At 41.1% G+C, this 27,061-nt stretch overlaps 4 protein-coding genes across 8 annotated transcripts in view; 3 read left to right on the top strand and 1 right to left on the bottom strand.

Moving 5' to 3' along the window:
• The window catches only part of LOC101764585, a 5,727-nt gene extending 1,810 nt beyond the window's left edge, over window positions 1-3,917 (top strand). Inside the window, exons 3-12 of one of the 2 annotated variants that reach the window (XM_012845614.2) lie at window positions 879-1,223; window positions 1,623-1,752; window positions 2,069-2,197; window positions 2,373-2,417; window positions 2,568-2,647; window positions 2,745-2,841; window positions 2,913-3,002; window positions 3,096-3,149; window positions 3,226-3,291; window positions 3,379-3,917. In XM_012845614.2, the coding sequence (XP_012701068.1) occupies window positions 879-1,223; window positions 1,623-1,752; window positions 2,069-2,197; window positions 2,373-2,417; window positions 2,568-2,647; window positions 2,745-2,841; window positions 2,913-3,002; window positions 3,096-3,149; window positions 3,226-3,291; window positions 3,379-3,558 (1,216 nt within the window). In that variant the 3' untranslated portion in view covers window positions 3,559-3,917. The remainder of the gene's footprint in view (window positions 1-878; window positions 1,224-1,622; window positions 1,753-2,068; window positions 2,198-2,372; window positions 2,418-2,567; window positions 2,648-2,744; window positions 2,842-2,912; window positions 3,003-3,095; window positions 3,150-3,225; window positions 3,292-3,378) is intronic. The other variant, XM_004964219.3, reaches the window with a different exon arrangement.
• Window positions 3,918-8,882: 4,965 nt separating this feature from the next.
• On the top strand, window positions 8,883-12,457 carry LOC101762966 (probable methyltransferase PMT17). Its single transcript, XM_004964214.4, has 6 exons — window positions 8,883-9,038; window positions 9,806-10,470; window positions 10,587-10,797; window positions 10,897-11,194; window positions 11,279-11,746; window positions 11,940-12,457. Exons 2-6 carry the CDS (start codon window positions 9,811-9,813, stop codon window positions 12,163-12,165), a joined length of 1,863 nt encoding a protein of 620 aa, XP_004964271.1. The 5' UTR covers window positions 8,883-9,038; window positions 9,806-9,810; the 3' UTR covers window positions 12,166-12,457.
• LOC101763652 (membrane protein of ER body 2) lies at window positions 12,427-19,051 on the bottom strand. Of its 2 annotated transcripts, XM_004964216.4 has the most exons (10): window positions 18,640-19,051; window positions 16,863-17,012; window positions 15,817-16,485; window positions 15,189-15,347; window positions 14,570-14,842; window positions 14,073-14,162; window positions 13,852-13,959; window positions 13,347-13,583; window positions 13,204-13,265; window positions 12,427-13,105 (listed from the first exon to the last, which is right to left on the bottom strand). In XM_004964216.4, exons 1-10 carry the CDS (start codon window positions 18,884-18,886, stop codon window positions 12,635-12,637), a joined length of 2,466 nt encoding a protein of 821 aa, XP_004964273.1. In that variant the 5' UTR covers window positions 18,887-19,051; the 3' UTR covers window positions 12,427-12,634. The 2 variants fall into 2 exon arrangements, with proteins under 2 accessions (XP_004964273.1, XP_004964275.1); XM_004964218.4 differs by lacking the exon at window positions 16,863-17,012 and having other exon boundaries at window positions 18,640-19,039.
• Window positions 19,052-23,237: 4,186 nt separating this feature from the next.
• Window positions 23,238-27,059, top strand: LOC101761871 (glutaminyl-peptide cyclotransferase). 3 transcript variants are annotated; one of them, XR_002677323.1, is made up of 11 exons: window positions 23,238-23,597; window positions 23,794-23,850; window positions 23,954-23,989; window positions 24,104-24,168; window positions 24,287-24,350; window positions 24,959-25,076; window positions 25,154-25,251; window positions 25,962-26,032; window positions 26,208-26,235; window positions 26,359-26,498; window positions 26,602-27,059. XR_002677323.1 is itself a non-coding variant. In XM_004964211.3 (11 exons), the coding sequence occupies exons 1-11, from the start codon at window positions 23,295-23,297 to the stop codon at window positions 26,709-26,711; spliced, it is 1,005 nt and encodes a 334-aa protein (XP_004964268.1). In that variant the 5' UTR covers window positions 23,241-23,294; the 3' UTR covers window positions 26,712-27,042. The 3 variants fall into 3 exon arrangements, 1 of the variants encoding a protein (XP_004964268.1); XR_002677322.1 differs by having other exon boundaries at window positions 26,208-26,358; window positions 26,444-26,498; window positions 26,602-26,685; XM_004964211.3 differs by having other exon boundaries at window positions 23,241-23,597; window positions 26,444-26,498; window positions 26,602-27,042.
• The last annotated feature ends 2 nt before the right edge of the window (window positions 27,060-27,061 follow it).

Below are 27,061 nucleotides of genomic sequence, written 5' to 3'. Positions count from 1 at the left end.
GCGGGCGCCGGCGAGCGGGCGCGGCCGGCGGCCGGCGGGCGCGAGCTCCACCGCGGCCGGCCGGTGGAGGAAGAAAATACCTGTTAGTATGACAGGTGGGTCCCACGAACGGTGTTAACAGGAGAAGAAAACGGTGCTTGTCCCGTCTATAGCGATCTCTCCAACCAAACAAAAAATAGGATCATCCCATCCCATTCAACCAAACAAGAAATGGGATCATCCCATCCCGAAAAACTGGAACGGGACCGTCCCGTTCTACATTGTCTCCCAACCAAACGCACCCTTAGTAGCTATAGTACTGTAGTATAGCTATACAGAGTTGTAAGTGATGGTTCTGGACTTCCAATGCTAAAATAACATTTATCTTGGGGGAACTGCTCCAGTGGTCCTCTTTTAGAAAATGTACGAATCTTAAAGCAGATAAACATTAAAATAATTAATTAATATTTAAAGGGCAACTTGGTCTTTTTTTCCCTTGGATCAGCGGCCCAATTTCTCCTTCTACATAATCTTGGATCATCTACAGATGTTCTCATAGCAGTTTAGGAACTGAGGTATTCTTGGCTTATTGCACACTACACTACATGTACATTTGGTTCTTTGGTCAGCGGCTTGAAATTCATATATCAGCATAGTTTAGTTTTCGTACACTATAAGAGTCTTAGATTATTGCAAACTGAGCTAAGCAGCTAGTGAAACTATCTGGAATAATTTAAGTGCTGCAGCTTTCACGACATCTAGGCAACATGTTATGAATCGTCATTCATGTTATATTCACTTTCCTAAACTCTTACGGATTGTAGGATGCTAAACGGAATGTTAGTATAGTGGTTTTGCGTGTCCTGAGATCTTTTGGCTAATTGTATGTTATTATTTAGTTCATGGCAGGCTTTGAAAAGATCAACAGGGAACCAGGGATTTCAGATCTGGATCGACAAGTTAAGACTCTGGCTTAAAGAGCAAACTTACGCCGATAATTCACTGTTGTTGATAGAAAGTTCTTCATGGGAGAAGCTTAGTTCTGATCAGTTGCCCGATGATGATGTTCCTATTTGGATAGCTGCACAAAGGGCGGTGTCTCGTTACGAAGGGATTCTATCACCTGTTGGTCCTCGTGGCAGATTGTTAAGGAGATTGCTTACATGGACCGGATTAATACCTTCTCTGCCTGAAGCAACGATAAAAAGTGATGATGAAACTAAACATCTTGAAGGACATGTGAGGTTAGACCACAAGAAGATGTAGCTTTCTCTTCACTTTGGGGACACTTATCTTGTCTCAGTAATGAGTAGTTTGTGCAAATTAATGCAGCCCAGGGTGTACAGGTTTTGCATTAGAATCTGATAGCCAAGCACTTATTAGAACTTCCAGATTTCTGAACCTACTCCACATTCTCCTGTTCCTTTGCACATATCCTTCCAGGCCACAATAGATATTGTTGTTACCCTTTAATTGTTTATTTCCTTAAATGTGGAAAAAAATTTGCTGCAATCGACAATGGAACTTCCCGAAAAAAATTATATTTCAGTGATTTTCTTGTTAGTTTCTTGTCTTGTGTTATCCTATAGCTTGACCATTTATTTTTTATGCCTTAATAAACTATATTCCTACTTTCCCTTCAGGCCAAATTTTCTACCAAGGATTACCCTTGCAAATATATGGGAGCCTGCAAGCAGAGAATCTTGCAAGAACAATATTTGGGAGATAGTGAAAACTTCTTTTCGTATCTTATTTGGGAGGTCCACTCTTCAGGTATGTACTTGTATGGTTGTTGTCATGAAAAGAAGGCAGTGTGTCTGTGTTAGTTGAATAGCTGTTTGATCAACTACTGTCCCAATAATCCGACATGTTATTATCATGGATGGACATTGGTGGGCCCATGTGTCACTGAAACATCGATGGCAATTTGCAAATAATGGATTGAAAATTTTTGCAATGGCAAATAAGGAATTGCCCCTTCAATCAGATGACTTATCTGTTGTTCTGTTTGTCCACGGGTGTCATTAAACCACAACAATGCTACTTTACTCGAGATTTGCAAAAAAGATGCATAACTTTTCTTTGACAGGAACCGGCATTCCAAGAGTTGATCCTACTATATACGGATGAAAATGATCAAAGTGAAAAGAAGGATAAATCTGAGATGCTGCCGCTACAACTAAAAATTTATGAGAAGATTCCTATCCCAGATCTGCCAGTAAGTACCCGAGCCTCTGATATCTTCCCAGTTAGAAGTCTTATTAATTATTTTGGTTAATAGAAATGGGAAATTTGGCCAGAAACACTTGGTTAGTTTAGTACTGATACGGCTTTCAAGACCTGCATGCTTTTCATCAGATTGGAAACTTAGCATGATAAAAATTTGTCTGCAGGTGGTTTTTCCCCACAAGAAGTTGTCCTTCCGCATCCTAGATACAGTAATTCTCTATGGAACATATCTTTTTTTATTGTCCTTGTTGTTCATGTAAACCCTTGCTAATAAATTTTACAAATACAGGAGTATAATCTGGCTACTATTTCTGTTCCTCCACTTAGGTTTGTAATAGCACCTTTTCTTATTAATGCAGGTAAGGTTGGACATTGCTACTGTAATAGGTCTGTTGGCTTACGTTGTCAACTACAAATTTGAGAGTTTAGCATCATCTCCGTAAGTATGTGATTTGTATGAGTAAGCAAGCTGATTGAACCACTTTTCAATCAAGAAAGTAATGTTAGTTTTTTTTTCTTTTTCCATGGTAATGCAGGTCAGCTTTTCTTCTTGATATAGTTGCTATTAGTGCACTATTGATACTTGTGTTCCGTGTGGGACTAGGCTATAAGCAGACTCGGGATAGATACCAGGTTAATCATTTGTGTTTTTACCCTTTCTTTCCAACATGCAGTTCCTTGAGTTAACTGGGTACCTTTTCCAGCTTCTGGTGAATAAGACACTGTATGAGAAGACATTAGCAAGTGGGTTCGGTTCAGTTTACTTTCTTCTGGATGCTTCTGAGCAACAACAGGTTATATTCATCGCTGAGCAGGCAGAGCATATTTGCAATCTTTGGGTTTGCTTTGTGAGTGAGATAATTTCATTAATGATTGGTTTTGTGCAGTATAAAGAAGCACTCTTGGCATATGCTATGCTGCTCTGCAGAAACAAGTATCAGGTATTGCATGCTTTTCTCTTGGCACCTTGACTCGTAGCCGTTGTGTTACTGGTACTCTTTAACTTTTTGTATGCAGGTGTCATCTCGAGCAAGCATCAGAGATACTTGCGAGCAATTCATGTATGAGAAATTCAAGGCGAAGGTGAAAAGCAGTACTTGCTTGCACCCTCTTGGTTGACATGTTATGTATAGATAATGACGCAGTGAGTTTTTTTTCATTTGCTTGTAGATTGAGATGCCGATTGACAAGGCTATGGAGACACTTGTGAGGTTGGGGCTGGTGATTGAGCTTCCAACCAATGGTGGGTCAAGCGTGATTGGTCTCCCGTGTTCAGAGGCATACGATATCCTGAGGAGCCGGTGGGATAGCTTGTTGGAACACAGGACAGAGCAAGGTGACATGGTATGATGAAGTTATCTGTGTGCTGTGTAGCCTGATGGAGTGGAGCAGGGATGGATCACAGTGGAGTCCAACTCCAACATTACAGTACACTGCTGGAACTGCGTGGTTGACATGGCGGCAACCTCTTGTATTGTATCCTATAGCGACACAAACTACACACTGGTGGAGTAGTGGTTGTACATAACAGATGGCTGGCTATAATTCACGATGCTGTTAGTAGTTGCTAGTAAGGAGGAGTACATGTGTTGTGTGTACATGATTGATTGACTCGTGATCAGCATTATTGTGATCGGTTCATATGTATCGTCTGCTCATTATATTACTATATACATATATGTAAGCAGTATATACAGTCAGTTACAACATCTCATCTGGGCCTGGTTGCATTGGGCCCTGGGGATCCATCGAGAAGATGTATAAGAGAGGTAGGGATAAACATCTGCTCCGATGCTTCTGTTCTCTTCTCTCTCCTATATATTCTCCTATAGCAGGAACGAAGCAATCAATCAATCGAGCAAGAAGGCAGGTTACCCTTTGCCTATGACATGATTTTCATGGCACTGGAGTCGTTGTGCTGCTCGGACATTTACGCTCTCGGATCGAGCTACCTGTTAATTTGATCCAGTGGGGCCAAGTGGACATCTCCCTGATCTTTCATTTTATTCTGAAAAAATTAAAATCTATTTTCCCCTTCATTTTTCAATGCTACTCCCTCGATCTCTTCATGTTAGCTGTGACTATCTGCTATCTGCAATTGTTATTTTCGTTTTCTGATTAACTATTTTTTTAACTCTAAGATATAAGTACATACATCTAGCTAGGATGTGTTTTAATGAGAAAGTAATAATATGATGAATTTTGTAGGCAGAATACTTCTACAAAGTTACCTGACTGCAATTGATTTTATTTTAGTGATGGCAACAGTTGATACAGACAGACTTGAAAAAAAACAAATTAGACCAATAATAAATTAAATCTAGCTACAAGCGTACTTAAGAAATGATGAAACTGACTAGTGGACTTTTATAAGAGCAACTGAGCAAGCTAAGAACATGATCGACTCATGCTTCATCCATTATGTTGTTTCCACTAATAATGTGTCATGTGCAAATCCAAAACTTGTTAATCTTGGAAGCATTAAACTACTTTTTTTCTTAGAAGAAATTGATGCTTAAATTTGACGAGTTCTCGTTCACATGCAAAAGGGAATTGTTAAGAATCTTTCTTTGGCAGAGAGTTTCTTGCATAAAGAAGGACCATATAGCTCGGGATTGTTGATCTCTATTGCAACAATACGTTGAGTCAGATTCTCATCTACCGGTGCCAAACACATGTTGCCATTGCCGTACCAGCATTCCTTCCTGCTAGTGCTGGGATAACAAGTACTAGTCCGTAGAAGAGTCCTCCCTCCTTTCCCTCCGTCCTAAAATATAAAGGCGAGCCCAATGTATTTTACCAAGTTGTCACACTTTGAAATTTTTAAATTTCAGGATATGATTAGAAAGAATGATTAAACAATAATTTTCTCATAATTTTAAAATCTTTCCCAACATTTATTTTCTTGACAGGTAATTTAGTATAGGCAAAATAATTGGTTGTTTTTCTGAATTAAATAAAGTAGTTGTGTGTGTTGCATTCATGCTGGTGCATCCTGGTATTTCTTCAGTGCAAAACTTTTTAAAATGCGTTTATGCAATTTTTAAGTTTTTCTAAAAATTTATTCTCATGTTCCTAGAGCTTAATCCAATTTTTGGATGGTTCTCAAAGTCTTTCCAGGAGCTCCAAATGTTTTGTTTGGATTCCTTGTGTACCAAATCATCTCCAGAAATTTTCCTAAATTTTTTAGAGTTTTCAAAGTATTTTTCATGATTTAATTACGATTTCAGGATTTACTGGAATTGTTTTTGAATCCGAAAATAATTCCTGAAATTAGGAAAAGGAGGAAAATAAAATTGGATTCCAACCCGGCCTATAAATACTTTCCAATGATCTCCTTGACGTAATTTTTCCAACACCACAAACCTCACGTGTCTCGACAACTGTAGCTCCCGCAATTCGACAGCGAATATGTACATATGTTAAACTTCAGCGAGCTTTCCGCCGAACTCTCCGGTGAAAAAATCCGGCAAAATCTTAAGTCCCTAGTCGAAGGTGAGCGCACCGTCACGTTGGTCTCGTCGTCCTCATTCCGTTTTTCCGTTTCGGCATGAATTTGGAGGACGTTCCCAACGAGTCCCTCTTTTTCCCTCTCTTTCTCTCTCTTGTTTCCTAGCGTGCTCTATGGCCGGCTCCAGCGAGCTTACCCCGCGCTCACTCGGCCCATGCACGTCGCGTCCCTACCCCACGCCTGATCGCCGCCTACGCGCACGCGCCCACACCGGCCTCGCACCCGCGCCACTACCCGAGCCGTCTGCCGCCTCCGGGCCGCTGCCCCGCCTGTAGCCGCCCGCCTCCTGAGCGCCGCCCATGTCGCCGCCGGCAAGAATCCCATCCACCAGCACGATCAAGATCGGCAGCAGGATGGAGGAAGAAGATGGCAATCTTGTGATTCAATCCCCGAAGAAGTCCGGTTTCTCGCGATCCAGTTCAAGTTTAAGTTTTATCGCATTCAAGCTCTCGGTTTTCGCAGATAGGTTCCTGAAGCTTGGTTTTCTGCTAGTTATGCTCCTGTTAAATCATATCTTTCATGTTTTAGCTTCGTTTTAAGTGATTCTTTTGCTCACGCGTTCATCTTAGCGTGTAGATTAGTTTTGTATCACTTTTTAATATTGCTTATGATGATTGGTGTACTATTTTTAATTTAATTTATTTGTTTGCTTGTATGTGCATGCTCTAAAGGTTTGCTTTGGAAGATTGTCACGAGTAGAATGAATGTTGTTCGAGAGCTTTCGAGAGCAAGAAGTTGAATACATTCTGAGAAGCAACATGACTTAAAGGAAGGTAAGTGTGTCCTTGTGCTTAGAAGGTTTACCTAGTTTATACGATCATTTTTTGCTAATTTGGATTTATCTTTCTGTTGGGTAGCTATGCTTAGCTGCTATACTTGGGTTAGGGTGATTTTAATGAACTCAATCTAATATATACTATAGCTCTCATTAATACAAGATCATCATGCTCAATTATAACATGGAGAACCACCTAGGAAATAATGCAACCACAAGACTATGACTCTAGCTTGACTAATTAATTAGAAACTCTAATTTCAGGTGGCCTTGCTGAAAGGGCAAGAGGGGTTGCATCGTTGGGTATAGCCTGGTCCTGTTGAGTGGTATTCTTAGCTAAGGTACTGCACTTATTAGGGAGGATTATGCTTTGCTTTGGCTTGAAACCTTAGTGGGCTACTTCTTATTAGGGAATTTTTTAAAGGCTTTGTAGTGGATCTCTAGCCACTCACCTTCGAAGTGTTTAAGAGGCTAGGTACCTCGGGCAACATGGAAAACACGACTTGTGGGTAAAGATATTAGCCGTGCTCACGGTCAAGAGCGAGTGGACCCTCACATGATTAAGGGCCTATTTGGTTCATGAGACTAAAATTTAGTCTGTGTCACATAGAATATTTAGATACTAATTAGGAGTATTAAATATAGGTTAATTACAAAACCAATTGCACAAATGAAGGCTAATTCACAATACGAATCTATTAAGCCTAATTAGTCCATGATTTGACCATGTGATGCTACAGTAAATATGTGCTAATCATGGATTAATTAGGCTTAATAGATTCATCTCGTGAAGTAGCCACGACTTATGCAATTAGTTTTATAATTAGTTCACATTTAGTCCTTCTAATTGGTATCAAACATCCGATGTGACATGAACTAAAAATTAGTCCATTGATCCAAACACCTCCTAATCTATTGGGAGTTGAATTAAATTGCTATTATTTGTTGTTGTTATCTTTGTTTATGTTTATGCTTAACGTGGGTTAGTACATGGTATATACTTATACCTTAGTAATCAGGTGCTAATAAAATTTGACCAACTAAAAGTGCTTAATGCTGTCAACCAGTCTGCGTTTCCTTATTTAAGCCTTACATTCATATTTTCTCCACACTTGCTACGTAGGACATATGCTCACTCTTGCTATAACCAACGTTGCTCAGAAGGGGAAGCTGCTATGAAGTTGTTGAGAAGATGGTGCTAAGTTCTAGGCGTACACAACCCCGGTCGATTCCCTATGAAGTTTGGAGTCTTCGTTTCCAGGATTAAGCGTATACTTTGATGATCTTTTTTATTTACGTGATACTGTTACTGTTATTCACTTATGATGTCACTATATATATCAAACTAGATCTTAGCATAAACACTTGATTTTGTTTTAAAATTGGATGTGACACAGTATTCCTTAGCGGTGGGCCGTTATGTAAGTAGTCTACAGCTATACAAACTCTACTATGCTCAGCCCAAAAGGAGATAGTAATGACGTGACATGGAGAGAGGAAAGGAAGGGAGAGATAGAGAGAGGAGGAGGAAGAGATATAAATTGCTATTTTATTTTTTATGGTAGCTTAGAAGCTAATGGTACCTTTTGCTATAGGCTACTGTATGAACTACTCCCACGATGTTTCAGCTAGGTTGAATGAAATATTTTAGTCACTATGAACTGCTTTTGTTGCACATTGTGGTCACCCTAAGGCATCCTAGAGATTTTAGGATATATTAGTAGAGTAGCCAAGGATGCATGTACCACTAAGTTAATAGTAGTTGTAGATAAAAAATAACTTATTTTTTAGTTATCTTATTAATTATTGAAAGAATTAAATGATATGGCTACAGTGTTTTATGTTTAAGGACGTCTTGTAATTGCAAGACGGAGGAAGTAACAGGGTATTGTTAGGCGTTTGGTTCCATTGGCTTATTTTTAAGCAAGTGTCACATCAATATTTAGATACTAATTAGGAGTATTAAATGTAGACTATTTACAAAATCCATTACATAAGTGGAGACTAAACGGCGAGACGAATCTATTAAGCCTAATTAGTCCATGATTTGACAATGTGTTGCTACAGTAAACATTTGCTAATGATGGATTAATTAGGCTTAATAGGTTCGTCTCGCTGTTTAGCCTCCACTTATGTAATGGGTTTTGTAAATAGGCTACGTTTAATACTCCTAGTATCTAAACATTGATGTGACACTTGCTTAAAAATAAGCAAAGGAACCAAACGCCCCCTTACTTACGGGCCCAAGAAACATTCTTCTCCGAATCTATGGGATTCAGTCAAGGTCAGTCAGAGAGAGAGATTTCTTAATTAACGGACGCACGGACGGACGGCTCAGATAGATCCCTGGCTGTAGCGGAGTGGACCCACCCACCCAGCGATCCACTTCCTTCTCTTTCGCCCCATCTCTCGTTCCCATCTTCCCATCCTCTCCGAGTTGTCTGCTCCTCTTCCTCAGGCGGCGGCGGCGGCGGCTACTCGGCCGGCGGGTGGGGGAAGTCCCTCCCGGCGATCCTCCAAGTCGCTGCTGCCTGCACAGTCGAGGTACCTATTTCTTTCTTCCTTTTTCCTTTCCCCTCCATCGAAAACTAGCCACAAACGGAATCCCTTCCAAGAAGGTACCGTACGTATCCCCCGCTAGACTCATCGGCTGTTCATTCAGAATAGTATGAGATCATCGACCCACATACGTGAGACCTTTACCCCCTCCTCCTTGAAAAAAGATGATATTTTTTTTCCTTTTAGCCTGCGTCGGTTCTTGCAATGTTGGCGACCGGATGAGCGAGTTCAGGAGAGAGAAACCTTTGATTTCTCTGGGTGGGTTTTCCACTCATCCAGTGCCCAAACTGTGAGGATTTTGTACCTGCTCTGCAATGCCAGCTCTTTCCTTTCCTTTCTCTCAGCAGGGCTGCTTACTTTGCCTGCAAAACCGCAGACTTTCTTACTCTTGCCCTGCCCACTTCATACCTGTAATTATTACGGTGCGCACTCAAGGACTACACCGGGGGCCGGGGGGTTTGCTTTTGCTTTGCATCTTTGCATCTGCTCTGCAATTTAGTATTTACAAAAGAAAGACTGTAAGAGGATGACAATGAGGTCGGCACTGCCTTTCTCTACTCTCTGCTGCCGGCATTCTCCTTTAAGAATAGGGTACGCACTGGCCTTCTTTCTTATGTACTGTGAGGTTTGCCGGATCACCCCTTTCACAGCCGAGCTAGTAAAGTTAGTTGCCAGTTTTGCCTTCTTCTAGTTAGGGCTTAGCTTTCCTCTTCACTCAGTTGACTAATTTACCACCTCTTCATTTCTCGCAGCTCAAATGGCAAAAGAACAGGATGGATCCTCCAAGCTCCGCCACCCAGAATTCCAAAGGATGCGTGTAACTCTCACCATAGGCGTCATAGGCCTCTGTGTTACATCATACATTCTTGGTGCTTGGCAAGGCACCTCCAACAGCATCAAGCCATCCTTCATAAGCACCAAAACCCGATGTCATGATCTGGCACGATCCTCTGGTGCTCGCCTGGATTTCCAAGCCCACCACCAGGTCGTCTTCAACGAATCGTCGCTTGTGCTGGAAAAATTCCCATCTTGCCAGCTCAAGTACAGCGAGTATACCCCTTGCCAGGACCCGAGGAGGGCAAGGAAGTTCCCGAAGAAAATGATGCAGTACAGGGAGAGGCACTGCCCTAAGAAAGAGGACCTGCTCCGGTGCTTGATTCCTGCACCTCAAGGCTATAAGAATCCCTTCGAGTGGCCGAAAAGTCGGGACTATGCTTGGTACAATAACATTCCTCATCGGGAGCTCAGTATCGAGAAGGCAGTTCAGAATTGGATTCAAGTTGAGGGAGACCTGCTTAGATTCCCTGGAGGTGGCACCATGTTCCCACATGGTGCCGATGCTTATATTGATGACATAAATGCTCTTATACCATTAAATGATGGCAACATCCGAACTGCACTTGATACTGGATGTGGGGTGAGTCACTCTAGCAATTTTTCTATGATATTGTGTGGTGTGTGCGTGCTCTTCTTCTCTAGAACTAGAGAGTGTTTCCAGGATGTGGGGGTGCTAGTATATTTGCTGTCGTACAGGTTGCAAGTTGGGGTGCCTATCTTATGAAGAGGAACATCATCACCATGTCATTTGCACCAAGGGATTCACATGAGGCACAGGTGCAGTTTGCATTGGAGCGTGGGGTACCATCCATGATTGGAGTGATGGGGACTGAAAGAATCCCATATCCTGCTAGAGCATTTGACATGGCGCACTGCTCTAGATGTTTGATCCCATGGAATAAGCTTGGTAAGGTTTTGTTGTTTCATTATGCATATGGCTTACTGTTACTACATTACATTGAACACGAACTGATTGAGATTAACCCGACATGATTGGTCTCAACAGACGGTGTCTATCTAATTGAAGTAGACAGAGTTCTTAGACCAGGGGGCTACTGGATCCTCTCTGGGCCTCCAATCCATTGGAAGAGACACTTTAAGGGGTGGGAGAGGACAGAAGAAGACCTGAAGCAAGAGCAAGATGAGATCGAGGACTTAGCGAAACGTCTCTGCTGGAAGAAGGTTGTAGAGAAAGGTGATCTTTCTATATGGCAGAAACCTACCAACCATATTGAATGTGTTGATAGTAGGAAGGTCTATGACACTCCAAAGATTTGTAAGGGCAATGATGTGGATTCTGCTTGGTAAGATTTCTGCTGTTTTACTCACTTCATGCGAAGTGTTTACTCTATTGGTCGCAGAGGTTCATCCAGATCTGAATAATTTAGGTACAAGAAGATGGAAACTTGCATATCTCCTCTTCCAGATGTGAAGAGTGAAGATGAAGTTGCTGGTGGAGCTCTTGAGCAATGGCCGAAAAGAGCATCTGCTGTTCCTCCAAGAATATCTCGAGGTACAGTTCCAGGCCTCACTCCTGAGAAGTTCCAAGAGGATAGCAAGTTGTGGTCAGAGAGAGTGGATCACTACAAGAAATTGATTCCACCACTGGGCAAAAGGCGATACAGGAATGTGATGGACATGAATGCAGGGATGGGGGGTTTTGCAGCTGCATTGATGAAGTACCCACTATGGGTGATGAATGTCGTGCCTTCAGGTTCTCCTCGTGATACCCTCGGTGTTATTTACGAGCGAGGGTTTATTGGCACGTACCAGGACTGGTGTGAGGCTTTCTCAACGTACCCTAGGACATATGACCTCATCCACGCTGATAACGTTTTCAGCAGTTATCAGGATAGGTAATGACATGACTAATTTTTCGCTCTGTACATTTTCTTTCCTGCTTCACTTACTGAAGAAGATCTGTGGCTTTCTTGACTGTACAGGTTAATAGGTTTCTTTGCTGCTTTGCTTGTTCTGCTAGTATTTGGGTCGTAATGCGTTAAACATCCAGCTTAAGCAAGTATATATATATTAATGATGTGGTTGCAGGTGTGACATAACATACATCCTCCTGGAGATGGACCGAATTCTAAGGCCTGAAGGGACTGTGATCATCAGGGACACAGTTGAGGTGCTGGGGAAGGTACAAGCTATTGCCGAAGGCATGAGGTGGAAGAGCCAAATCATGGATCATGAATCCGGTCCGTTCAACCCCGAGAAGATCCTTGTGGCAGTCAAGACTTACTGGACTGGAAAGCCCGCTCAAAAGCAATAACTCCAGGCTTGGTACTTCTTTATCAGCAAAATTTTTGACATGACTTGCCTGCACCGCCATCACGCTTTCGGTTCAGTCTTGGTTGCCGATTTTCTCCTAGTTTCAGGGTATCTGTATATAGAAGGCAATGTGAGGTATGTAGTTGGGATAGGTGCCGAACATCTTCATTAGCTGCGTTGAGTGTTTGTAACACTTTGCAATGGTGTATAAGATGATGTTTACTCATATTTTGATGTGCTATTGCATCAAATAAGCCAATGCTGATGTGACAAAAGGAGATTGTAACTGACAATATGTTCCTGTTAAAAGTAGGATAACAAGATTTCGGTACAGATAAAGCTCAGTGATAAAGATTATACAGTGGCCGAGTGCTGCTAATTAAAAGCATTAGAACTCAGTGAATCAAAGATGCAGATGTGTGCCGAGATAATCTCCTAGACCATCAAAACAAAGAAACTCCAGTCTAGGCTCAGTACGAAGCCCAGGCGGCTGCGTCTGCACCCATTGCTTGAGGAAATAACAGACTTGGAGGAGCAGGAGCTGATGCACCACCATGATCGATGAGACCGAAGTGTGCCAGGAGCCTTGTGATGAGCACGCCTGCGATGTACGACAGACCAGAACAGCTGAATCCGATGGACACGTAGTAGAGGAGGGTTGTGATGTATGTCCTTGACTTGACATGTGCCTTCCCGATTGCAAGCAGCGCAATGCACAACAGAGATGCAGCAGCGACCACCATCATCTTGTTCTCCCTGTTGTCGCTCGTCCTGAATGACAGTCCGTAGATGACTGGTGGTAGCAGCCCAAAGAGGATGTATGATAGTATGGCTATCACCATGTGAAGCCAATAATTTGATCGCCTTCCAAGCTCCAACCAGTAGTGCCCCACTTGCTCACTTCTTTCCGCCACATCTCCTGTGTTTCGCAGGTCAGCAATCTGTTTGCAACAAGGGAACCTTTTGTCAGATGTAGGTCTTACATGGTGATCGCAAAGAGGATGTGTAAAATTCAATCCAGCCAAGAAAAGTATGTTACATTGTGGTAAATTAAAGGAAGCCCTCCAATAAGGTTTGCCATGCCCAAGATGAATATATCCACTGCAAATGAACAGCATGATTACATCAACATCAGGGGAACTAAGTCGGAAACAGTTTTGACTCAGCAAGAAAGAAACTTACGAGTCTTGGCACCACTTGCTGCTGCTGCTGATACAACTGAGAGACTCATGATTGATTCAACAAGGCCACCATACACTATGGCTTTCAGTATGTCCCATTCATCCCTTTGAACTGATGGTGCAGGACAAACTGGTGGCTCCGATTCAGTAGCCTCAGGGACTGTCACTACTGAATGAGGTGACTGACCTGATTGAGGAATAACTGGAGTTGGTTTCCCACCCGTCTGGTTGTCGGCTCCTGCAGGACGAAATGCCATTATCACTTACAATATAAACAAAATAACCCCAAATGATATAAACGTAGGAGAAAATATCGCATTCAGGATAAGATATTCTTCAAGGTTAGCTGACTGTCTGCTCCATGTTACTTCAGGGTGTTTAGACAGACTAAATAATATTTGGACGTGATAAACGATGCTCAATTAATTTTATTCAAATGAGCGTTACTTGTAAAAGGAGCCTCAGAATAGTGTGAACGAGATATCTGACTAGAAAATACACTATACCTGGCAAAATTTTTGTTGGCAATTTAAGTTCAGGATTAAACAATGGTTGGTTGATATGGTTGATAAATAAGTTGTCCCCAGAGGCTCCTGTTGTGTTTCCTTGAATATCTGTAAGAAAATTAGAAAACAAATTGTCAATGTAAGCATGCACATTACTTAGTTCGTACAAATTCATCAGATCTATCTTCTTTGCAGCCCATGTGAAATATCACTAGTCATACCACCAGCAGGCTTTGAGGGAGAAATTTGTTCTTGCTGTGCTTCATCTTGCTGCACAATTACCACATGTCCTTCTGTCTGTGTTAATATTCCTGCATAAGAAGTTTTATACTTTTCCATTACTCTTTTGCACCACTCTGAGATACTAGCTGATTAAATTAGTTGTAAACAAACCATAATTCTGCAACTAACCTGGGTAAGTTAATGACCCTAAATTTCCTGATCTATCCTTTGATTGTTTCTTCTAATAGAAAAGAAAAAGGGCGCAAGTCTTAAGATCTATGTAACATTGTAATATCGTATGATTCTACTGTTTCGGTAGCATTACAGCACTATTGTTATTTGGTAGGGACAAAACATTTCGAATTACTCCATAGTTTGCAAGTAGAAATTTACAGTAGCTTTACTGACATGCCAATAAAATTGTGCTATGTGAACCCTTAAAGATCATGATTGCATGGCTATGTGCCATGATGGCATATTCTGTAGAGAACCAAACCTGTCTGGCTCTGTGAAGATGATGATGATGATGTGTGGACAGCTACGGATGAAGATGCAGATCCATGGCATTCACTGAACGGTTGTTTACTTTCTTCTCCATTGTTTCCAGTGGTAGTTTGGACTTTGGAAGAGGATCCAGCTAGTAATGGTTGGTTCAATTGTTCTGCTTCCCCAACCGTGGCTTGATTATGAGAAGATGATGCGCTGTCTTCAACTGGAGCTTTATCATTGTTACTCTGTGAGCCACTTAATAGTGGCTCCTTCAATGAATCTGTAATGTGCTTGTTGATTAGTACATTAACAGGTATCTACTACCCTTAAGACTAAGTGCTCATCAATAAGTTAGTTTAGTATGTAACAATGTCATTGGTGGAGAAACTATCATAACACCAAAAATAACTCGCCAATGCTATAATTTGTTCATGAACTTCTGGTAGCAAAAGAGCATAAGGAATAAAAACACAAACTTATAAGAGGAACATTTGTTACTCTGGGAATGCCTGGGCATGTTTAAAGCACGGCAGAGTCAACTATGGTTTAACTACTAATCAACCTGGATTCTTTACTACAGATAAGCTACTAGGAAAACCCTCTGAAGTGGGGTATATATTACAAACCTGCATCAGTTGATTGCTTTGGACTATCTACTGTCTGGAAACAAGAAAGAAGCCAACTTCCACAATGTTCAGACGTCTCTTGTGAAGCAGAATGTTGAACCTGAACTTGTTGATTTGCATTACTCCTTTCAAATATACGGAATATATTAAAACCACAACCTGTTGACAACACACAAGTTAAGCAGGTCCATTTGGAATAAGATTTTCTAATGACACTTGTAGAAGCACAGGTACATGGATTTATAATTATTTGTCCCTACAACTAAACTAGAAAATTATCTATGTAAATGCTATCTATGTCAGTCTTCCAAAAAAAGAAAGTTCTCTATGTCTGAATCAACCATGCAGCACTTCAGTTTTACTTCTTCCGGAGTAAAATGTGCGCATGTTTGTCAACCCAAGTTCTTTACATACCTCAGACTACAGAAGAAATAATTTTCAGATATATTAGTTATAGATCTACAGCCCTAAGTTCAAATGCACAGATGTTAATTAAGTTTAACTGAAAGCATGCTTGTGGGAAAGAAAAAAGACTGCAAAGTCTAGAAGTTCAGGTGTAGATAATAATTCAGGTTGTTAGTTCAGAAGATGATGACACAATAATGCATGGAGGCAAGTTAAACAATACCTGTTGGAATGAAGAAAGCGAAGCATGATAAACATCTAAATACTTTAGGTGACTCTTGGTCATGGCTTTCAGTGGGAGTTTGGTTTGGAACATTGGCAGAAGGCTCTTCAAGCTGTGGTTTTTTTGGTGGTTCATCACGTTTTGCTTGTCTTGCTGTTCTCTTCCTCTTTTTAAGGATCACCCTTCGGGTTATGCATGATTTGCAGTTCGGACAGTAGAGGTCATGAGTCTCTTGTTCATCAAGGATTTTCTCGAGATCGTACTCTTCGATGTGCACTTTACCCTTGGTGGCATTTTCATCCTTCTCAACTTCAATTTCATGAACTTCAGTTCTACTCGTGCTGCCACTGGAAATGTCAAGAGCACCGTTCCAGTTTGTCAAGATGTTTTTTCTCTCGCTAATGGTTGCTATCACTTTGAGCGGCTGCGTTTCTTCAGCTGCAACAGACACAGTTTCAGTGCCGCTGGAGATTTCGTGCACACCATTAGAGTGGGATCCATTTTCCTTAGTTTCCAACTTGCCATTGCTTGAACTGTGGTTAGTTTCTTGATCATTGACGTTTTCCTCTTTCTCAGTCTCTTTGCCTTCTGCAATTGAAGTTTCTTTTGAGTTTTCCTTTTGGCCGCCAACTTCCACCACTTCCGTAACTTCATCTTCTTCAGCACCTTCTGCAGTTGCATGATCAGAAACTAGCGACGTCAGTACTAGTTCTAACATTGTGAAGCTACTTTTTTTTCCATATATAAGAGTATGCTTTATCCAGTAAGACCTTAGGAATTGATGAGAAGACGTGCAAAAAAATGAAGCCAGAGCCAGACAGATGACACATAAGTAGTTGAATGCTAGTAGAAAGAACACGAAATGGAAGCCTCTCATTGTTTAGGTACATGATAAATGTTTACCTGGCTTTCTTCTCATTATTTTGTTATTGTTTAGTACTTAAAGAATGTTTACCTGGCTTTCTTCTCATTATTTTGTTGAGTGAGAAAGAAAAATTGAGAATCTGGTCGTTGTTATCCTACGTTTCTGAATACTTAGCACTAACCTTTGTTTGGCGAATAGTAAAATGGTTCACTCTGAACTAAAGATTCAATATTCCTCGTAATTTGGCAATATCCTTGATGGTTGAGGATATAATCTGTGCATGGACCACTCAAGCGGTGCGTCCAATCGCAGTGCCGGCACTTCCATAGACCTTCAGTCAAGAAATAGAAAGGTAATTTTATTTTTGGAGCCACTTAAGAAACTCTAACCCTGTACTGTGGCTAGAAGAATTTAGCTATGTATTTATTCACATGCAGTGGCAAATAGTTTCTATGGGACGGGTCCATATTTGGTAAACAGAAGAGGAAGGATGGCTTTCCTGAAAACACAAGGTTCCGGTGCAACTGAAAACATAATTTATGCATTCCAGGAGAGATTAAGCATATTTGAGGTTCATGATGAATGGTCTTAATTACGCAGCAACTGGTCATGTTTTTAAAACACATATATACTAGTAAGTAGTACCGTTATGCTTTCCTGAAATCACAAGGTTCCAGTGCAACTGAGAACATATCTGGCATGTATTACAGGAGCCAGTTAGCATATTTGTGGCTCATCATGAATGTTCTTATTCCAGAAGATTAGAAGAGAAAGTATTAGAGAACAAAAGTAAGCAAGAATCTGTACAGCACATATTATGGTATTAAGCGTTTAGAATGTGAGTTTGGACTTGTGGGCTAGCAAAAAAGTTGAACTTTACAGGTAAGAGTAGCAAAGGGCCGGCGACAGACAAACCTGCTTGAGTGTCCTTGTAAAGAGACGTACTAATTAATTAAATTAGTTCCTTTGCTAAGAAGAAGAAGAAGAAGAAGAGCATCCACTTCTAGAGATATAAGGAAAGGACGTCCGTCGTGGCGTATGTGGTTGCTAAACAGGTAGCAATACTTGAAGCAATGCAACTAAGCTGTATAAATAAGAACGAAGGTTCCTCCAAATGTGTCGTGATCCAGATGAAATCTGTTTGGTAGCAGGATGGTACGGGTGGCCAATGAAATGGCATGGAGTTTGTGCGGCCAGCATAGTAGGCTATACAGATGTGAATTGTGAAGCAGGAGAGGAAAGGGACCCGCCGGGAAGAGCTAGAGAACGTGTAATCAGCAAGATTCTGCAGTTTCCAACATCTTTGTCATCCATGGTCCGTACATAGAAGCAGGCATGTTTGTTGCCTTGTTGCCGTTGGCCTTTGGCCTTATCTTTTCAGTTTTTTAAAAGTTTGTTTTTTTTTAATAAAATTTTGAAAGTTTGTAGAAAAGAGAGAGAGGAATGCAGAAGGCTGGGCTCCAACATCTGCGCTTTGCATCACAGAGTAGTGGCTGGCTGTCCTGGTGAAAAGAAAGTGAGGCGACAGGCAAGGGTAAATGAGTCTTATGTAGCGTGCACATGTTTTATGTGAGACTTGAGGCGGGCACCACACAAAAGTACGCCATGCTCAGTCTCAGAGTACTGTAGCGTTGGGTTGGGTAGTAGTAATCACACAAAAGGGGACAAAAATAATAATGCACACACACAGGCAGGAGCAGGAGTTGTAGTTCTCTCTTTCTCTCTCCTAATTTTCAGTGATTTCAGAAAAATTGTTGCAATATCTTTAAAAGAAAAAAGAAAAATTGTTGCAAGGGCCAGAGGTCCCTCAACTGAAACTGACAGAAAAAAACAATATTGGTACCAAGAAGCATATGCAAGGAATGGAAGAAATGAAATCTCTAGTTAGGACCGAGATGCAAGTGCAGGGAGAGGAAAGGAGAGATGCATGGAGTGGAGTTCAGAGTTCACCGTGGTACCTTTGGATGGATCGAAGAAGACGCTCTTGTCCTCCTCCTCTGTTGTGGCCGCCGCCGCCGCCGCCACCGCCTTGAGGAGGTCGTCCATGACCACCTCGCCTCCGTTGTCGCCGTCGCCAGAGGCAGCCATCTTCTTCTTCTTCATCTCCCTTGTCTGGAGGCCCCCGGAAGCGGCGGCGGAGTCCTCTTCTTCGCCCATGGCCTGGGGCGGCTGCACGCCCTCCCACGGCTTCTCCACCTCCATCATCTTCCTCCTCCTCCTCTGCTGCTGCGCTCCCTGGGGGAAGCCGTCAGCAGGGAATTACTGTTAATAATGAGTCGGAGTCGGAGGCAGGCAGGTGGATTGGGATGGACCAGACCAGTCTTTTATAGCGTCGTGGCGGCGATTAGGTAGAAGCCGAAGCCGAAGCAGAAGAAGAGGGTGGTGTGATGTGACAGGGCTGCCTCTGCCCGATCCCTGAGTACAAGGGAAGGGAAGGGAGGATTTGTTTACGATGCTAGGCTTAATATAATGAAATAGTACTATATAGTCAATTCATGCAAAATAATATAAAATCCAAATCATCCATCCATCTGAAATCCAAATCGTCTGTCTTTGACAGCAAACATTAATTCCTCCTTCCGGTGATTGATTTGATTGACATTTCTCTTCAGGCAATTAACTAGGGTACCTGCTAAACTACTGTTCACATTAAATGTTTGAATACTAATTAAGGGTATTAAACATAGTCTAATTACAAAACTAATTGCACAAAACTAATTGCACAAATAGAGTCTAATTCGCGAGACGAATCTATTACGCTTAATTAGTCCATGATTTGGCAATGTGGTGCTACAGTAATCATTTGCTAATGATGGATTAATTAGCTTAATAGATTTATCTCGCAAATTAGACTCCATCTGTATAATTAATTTTATAATTAGCTCATGTTTAGTCCTCCTAATTACATCCGAATATCCAATGTGACCCTACTGAAATTTAGCACCTTGTATCCAAACACCCCCTAAAGCAAAGTCCAGCCACCTCATGACATACTAATGTACCTTAAAATATGCTAATATCATCATTAACTTGCTAATATGTTGCACGCCGTGAGCCATTCTCGTTTCCCGGTAGCCAGGCTCCCTGGCTGCTATGCATCCCTGGAGCCTGAGCGAGGTGCATGCATGCATCCAAACGCACCTAGCCACTCACATTGAACTAACACATCATCTTTTTGCTGTCCGGCTTGTCCGTCGCCTAGCTCTCTCCTCACCCCGTCCATCAAAATTATACAAATATTTTTTTCTTCGTTTCACACGCATAATAGTAGCAGATAATATCGACATGCATAGTACGTTACCTAGTTCATATCTTTTAAAAAACACCAATCAGGACCTATTCAAAGACACGTAACCCCACGTTTAAACGTGTTAACTTTTCTATACACCTACTACTAGACAGTACTTCCTTCGTCCCAAATTTTTATTTGTTTTGACTTTTCTAAATATATAGTAGACATGCACTTAGATATATATTATATCTAAATATATAACAAAAGTTATGTATTTAGAAAAGTTAAAATAATAGCTATAATTTGGAAGGGCCGGACCCTACTGATGACCTTGAGTTACTTAGGCTTGCCGTGCATGAATATAATGCCCAACCACCAACAACTGCATATGTATACCCGCTACATCTTCAAACTTAGACTTTGACCCCGGCAGGCTGTTCTTTTAACAAATAAATAATAATGGATGATGGGCACACGTTGCTAGCTGATTTTTTGCTCAGAAGTGAATGACAGCGCACACCTAGTAGCTAGAGATCGGACGGGATATATAGCGTATCTGCATGGTTGTCATGCACGTTCCAACAGCAGCAGTTCCAACGGTACGGTACAGGGTGTTTGGTTCACGGAGTTCAGTCCCGTCGCATATAATTAAGAGTATTAAATATAGATTAATTATAAAACTAATAGTACGAATGAAGGCTGATTAGCGAGATGAATAACCTAATTAATCCATAATTAGCACATATTTACTGTGGCATCACATGGTCAAATCATGAACTAATTAGGCTTAATAGATTCATCTTGCGAATTAGCCTTCATTTATGCTATTGGTTTTGTAATTAACCTATATTTAATATTCCTAATTAGTATCTAAATATTCAATGTAATAGGGACTAAATTTTAGTCCCTGGAACCAAGTACCCCCAGATAACACGATACTAGCTAACAGCAATGCGCCAACATTATTATTATAAATATAATATCTATATTAGTAGCTGGCACATTACAAATATATGTATTTCAACTAGTCGTCATCAAGAACTGATTTGTTCTTTCAACGAATACGTACATATGTGCACGTACGATGGCCAGCTCAGGCTCAGCTGTCATCACCATAACGACCAATATAATGCCATCTTTAACTTGCATTATTCCGAGGTTCACTATACAGTTCTTCTTCTTCTTCTTCTTCTTCGATTGTTTCAGCCAGGAAGATCGAAAAGCTAGCTAGGAAAACTACTTTAATGATAATAATAATAATATACAAGAAAGATCTAGTACTCCAATGCAATTTGGAGCTGGCAGTCGCTGTCGCCGCAGCTACTATACCTTAGCTTGCAGTTGGGGCCATGTTAACTAGATTGCATTTAAGATTGTCCCTCCCCTCCCATCCATGATCCATGCATCATCATGTCATTATCGTCGTTGAATTGATTAATGCTACTTGTTTATTAGATCCCGTATCATCTATATATATTCACCTCAATTGAATATATATAATGCATCATCATGTCATTATCGTCGTTGAATTGTACACGAAATGTGAAGGGTAAGCTAGATGGAAAGTAATTAAAACCCTCAGATCAGCCTTAATTGCTTGTCGTCGTATCAATACTCGTTCGTCATGTGCATGGTATTATTGCTTGAACGTACTAACATAGATATAGAGATATAGTATTTGCCTTCTTACATTTTTCTTTCTTTGTCAATGATCAAAGCTACACATTATATTATTTCTGGTGTCACATTTTCTGGCCGTGTTTAGGGTTAGGATTTAGAGTTTGAGTTCTCGACGCAACATGGCCCATGTTACATGGGTGTTCGTATATTTCCTAGATTTACTTTTTAACAATTAATGGTGGTTCTATACTTTTAAACGAATTAGCAGGTTCTGGTTCTGAACAGCGCTAGTTAGGATGACTCTGGAACCAACTCAACTCAACCAATTCATACGTGCTGTTACCGTGCGTGTATATGTCACCACGTGGGAACACCCCTGACCTGACCATAACACCTGTATGCAGGCACATCATTATATATTTATATATAACAAAATTACATACTCTATCACCCATGCTACCTTGCTTGCCAACTTTAATGTTGGAAGAAACAGCTAGAGCCTAGCAGAGAGAGAGAGAGGTAGGTAGGTAGAGGTTAACCTAACGCTAGGTCGCTTAACCAACAGATAATCAGATCAGCGCGTCATCTGTCGATAGTTGAAGGGAGACGGAAAGAATGAATATGAGAATTTTCTCAATTGATTGATTGATTAAATGATCTGGTTATATATTTATAAAGGGGAAAGGACATGTCCAAAGAGCATCATGTCCCTTGAGGGTTAAGGGTCCACACTCTTTCACGAAAGGTCCTGTACAATTATCTCTAATACTAATTAATTACCAATTAAATTATTTCGCAACATCATCATCTGTCCACACTACACTACTAGAAGCTTGTACGTGTTTTTTTTTTCTGATCACGAGGTCAATGGCCGCGATTCGAGAGGATACAATGCACACATGTTGGGAACATGCTTTCCTATCTTATCGATTAATTTATACTCTCTCGGTTCTAAAATACTATTCATTTTAGCTTTTCTAAATATATAAATTCTGTCATGTATTTAGATATAGTATATATGTAGGTGCATATCAAAAGCTATGAATCTGAAAAAATCAAAACGAACAGTAATTTGGAACGGTGGGAATATATCCTGTGATTAATTAGCTTGCGAGACATGAACATATATGCAACTAGGCAGATTGTAACTTGTTTTAAACTAATTAACTTATCCTAAATATTATGTCTTTAGGATGGAGGTGGTGAGAACTAGTATTGTATACTGCCAGTAACATGGTGGAAGAAATAAATCATCATCAAGATTGTATCACGATGAAATGATAAATATAATGTCAACTGATCTGTCGATCGGTAAGGAAAAATTCAATAACAGCTTCCTTCTTGGGTCAACATTCAACAACAAAACTTGCCCTCTTATTTTGATTCCTACTCTCGTACTAATTCATCATTCATCTAAATTTAGGTACTAACCGTACAACTTTCATTATGACTTGGATACTATACGACTTCCCACGCTCAAAACCACGAACCAAATATGGTTAAAGCTTCTTTAATTTAAACTCCTCATCTTAATTTTCATCACAAGCCAAAACAAGATATTGAGACTAAATAAAAGTCTTGAATCCCATGTGAATTTCCTTTGTAATTCTCATGTCCTTTTGTCGTGGCTTCCGTTTGGTTTTGAAAGTTTGTTTGTACTAGCTAGGCTTGTAGTCGTAGAAGTGGCGCGTATCCCCCTCCACCTGCCACGGCACCAAGCCAGCCAGCCAAGCTGTTGACTGCCCACCCACCCAGACCCAGATGCCCTCCGCGTCCCGACGGAGGCCTCCGCCGCCGCACCGCCGTCGCGCCATGCCCCCCGCCTCCTCCACCTTCTCCATCTCCATCTCCGCACCCCAACCCCCAAAGCCGCTCTACCTCCGCCGCCCTCTCATTGCCGTCGCCGCCGCGCTGGCCGCGCTCCTCCTCATCGCTGCCGCTTACGCCACCTGGCGAGTCGGCTCCCCGCCGGCCGCCCTCCTCGGCCGCCCAGCGGCGGCCAGCAGGTTCTACTCCTTCGATCTCGTCCGCGAGTACCCCCACGACCCGGATGCCTTCACCCAGGTATTTATTTCTTCCTGAGATCTCACCTCACCGCTGGGGAACGGGAATTTTGCTTCCTGCTTGACTTTCTTAATTAGGAGTACTACCTGGGTGTTCTAGTAGAAATGCTGAAAGGAACGGCATTTCCTCAATTCCTGACCGTCCAATGCTCAAGACGATGCCTTCTTACTCTGCTGCATCTGTGTGCATCCTGTAGGGTCTCTTGTATGGGGGAAATGACACTCTTTTCGAGTCCACTGGCCTTTACCACAGGGTAATGTCCACTCCTACCTTGTCCAACAATCCTCTACTCTACTCATCGTATGATTGTATCCACGATATATCACTAAAGCTCTCTACTTTCGGTTTCTCAACAGTCTTCTGTCCGAGAAGTGGAGCTTCCCACTGGAAAAGTATGCTGCTTACTAATGTTGATCATTGCATAATATCTCATGCTTGCAACACTCTCTCTAAGCTTGTTTTACTAATTACCTTTAAATGATGTTCGTCACATCACCATTTCTTAGGTTCTGGTTCACCACCAAATGGATGGGGATATGTTTGGAGAAGGTTTAACCCTTCTTGGTGACAGGTACGTAAACCTCAAGCGCACCTTACATTCCAATTACTTTCTCGGAGACAACGTGCTTACTTTGTTTGCATTCTGCCCATCCAGACCTCATCTCCTTTTCCTTTGTTTCATCCTGTAGATTGTTTCAAGTCACCTGGTTGAAGAACGATGGATTTATATATGACCGACATAACTTCACCAAAGTATGTTACTGCCCCACATCCTGTGTTTACCCCAGTTACAGATGATGCAGACCTTTTGCTTTAAACCTTGGCCGATTATCCTAATATCCCACATAATTTGGATTTCAGCTTTTCTTTTCTTTTTTGACACTACTCTTCGTGTTAGTTCTAGATGTACAATTGCTTTGCACTTTACTCATATCGCTTGAGCTATATTATTCACCCGCCGGTTTACTGTCAAAAATATATACAGTTATTCTTTCTAGGTTTGTACCTAAGCCACTCTATAGACTTCTCACAGCATACATGTCTTATTGCTATGACATGTACTTATACGAATGGACAAGTTGGACAAGCGTTATTTTTGTTTTGTGTTTTCTTCCATCTTCCTACTATCCACCCTCTATAGTATCATCAGAAGAATATACCCGATGTTTTTGTTCATTGTGCTTCATTTCCAGTGAAAAGATGATCATAGACACAAACTTTAGTAACACAGGCTTCATTTCCCGATGGTATTGATTGCTGCAAATATTTAGCTCTTTCATAATTGCCTTTTTTTTTATCTATCATAGTTTCTGGATAATGCTTTATGTAGTGTGCTAATGTGCTATCTGCTGAATATGCAGCGCAAGAGTTTTACCCATAAAATGCGTGATGGTTGGGGTCTGGCTACTGATGGAAAGGTTCTTTTTGGCAGCGATGGTAGTTCGAAGTTATATCAGATGGATCCAAAGTCATTTAAAGGTTACTGCTGTTGCACTTGATATTCTGTTAACATAAAGTCTTCTATCTTTTTTGGTTTAATATGTATTTTCATGCAGTTATGAAAATGGTGACCGTCAAGTATCAGGATAATGAAGTCCCCAATATTAATGAACTGGAGTACATAGATGGTGAAGTCTGGGCAAATGTCTGGCAGGTTAGTTGTCTACTTCCTCCTGACTGGCAATTGCTTATTATGAAGTATCTTATCTTAGTGTGACTATATAACAACATTGGACAAGGACCACTATATCTTCATTAGTATCTTAGTGCCGCCACGATGTCGGTTATTTCTCATCCATGAATGCCTGATCTAGACCAAATATAAATTAGGTTTAAAAGTTTCACCGACTATTATTTGTGCTGTTCCTCAGAACAACCAAGTTTCAGCTTTCCTCAGAACAACCAAGTTTCACTGTGTTGTTCCTCGTCTGAACCGATGCAATCTTAGGTGTTGTTTATGAATGATCAGTCTCAATTATCTCAGGCTTTTCTTGTGCTGAATGGCAATTTATCATCATTGTTGTAGCAGACTGGTAGTAGTAGTAGCTGATAAACTGGCTGACTGGAAACTCTCATAAGTCATAATGCAACATTATACTATCAAACCAGTTGCTTGCTTCGTACAAACTGTGTTAGCTTATCTGTTTGAATTGTTTTCAAACTCAGCAATAAGGATGGTGGGACTTCTTCTATCTATCTTTCTGTCCACCTGTGGCTAGATGGCTTGTGTGACCTGGCTGACTGTATTTCCATGTAATTTGTTGCATCCTATTAATTTATGACCTATCAATGTATTGAGAGATACCTGTTAATTTTCTATAATGTTGTGAACTGGACCTCGGTTTTGAAAGCTATGATATGTAGACAGACTGCATAGCTAGAGTCTCCCCTGAAGATGGCCAAGTGCTGAGCTGGATCTTTCTTCATGAGCTGAGGTATGTTTTTTTTTTTATTTCAAAGGAAATAATAGTATTGATATTATTGACTCATGTTTGGTTTCTTCTCTATCCTACCCTAATTTCCTTAGGTCTAAAAGGCTTTGTCATCGTCGTGTAGCATGTAGTGTTCCCACCTAAGAGTAATGATGTTTGTGTTGTTGTCATCTTGCAGGCGGAACTTGTTGAATTCTGGTTATACGGTAGGTAGTTTATTCGTTATTGTCCTTTTTTGTCCAGTTGTTGATGGTCCATTCTGGAATTAGCCTCGTTTCAATACTACATGGTAGCTTTGTCAGGGTAACGGGATTGTTCCATCATTATAGGTATATATTATATAAGAAAAGAAAATCCAAATCTAATAGCAGAAATGGCATGATTTCTTCAATGGAATCTGCTTTTGTGTTCCAGAATATTGATGTCCTAAACGGAATAGCTTGGGATGAAGGAAACCACAGATTATTTGGTGAGTTCCACTCAGTTGGCCATTTGTCCTAGATGCACCTCTTATAATAAGTGGCCTCAGGATGAAAGAGATGTGATGAGCCTGTTTGGTGCTGTACTTGCAGTGACAGGAAAGCTGTGGCCAAAGCTTTATGAGATCAAGCTACGGCCAGTGGTTGGTCCAGCAGATGGATCTGTAGAAAAGCTTTGCCCCAAAGCCAGCTTTTATCGCTGAAGGAGTGCCCGCTCAAGTATGGCATGTATATTGTGCTATTACTGCTATATGACGTGGGGCTTTTGATCGCATGACTTGAGAAATGTGGAAGAGAAGAGAGTATATATACATGTTTGAGATTCATTCAGGCTGATTTGCAGCTCATTGTCATTGCCCAATGAGAGATGGGAATTGCTAGAGTCTGGTATAGTTGTAGCCTTTGTAGTTGTAAGATGTTGTAACCTGTATGGATGATGGTTGCGTTGCTGTTTTTTGAAATAGGACGTTTTGCTGTGATATGATGTACCATCACGCTCACGCATCTGGATTTGAAATGAAAGGAAATGAAATACTCTGTTGCCTAGCGCACA

The sequence above is a fragment of the Setaria italica genome, chromosome IV (genome assembly GCF_000263155.2).
Source record: "Setaria italica strain Yugu1 chromosome IV, Setaria_italica_v2.0, whole genome shotgun sequence".
Lineage (NCBI taxonomy): Eukaryota > Viridiplantae > Streptophyta > Magnoliopsida > Poales > Poaceae > Setaria > Setaria italica.
This window is presented reverse-complemented; position numbering and strand designations above follow the sequence as displayed.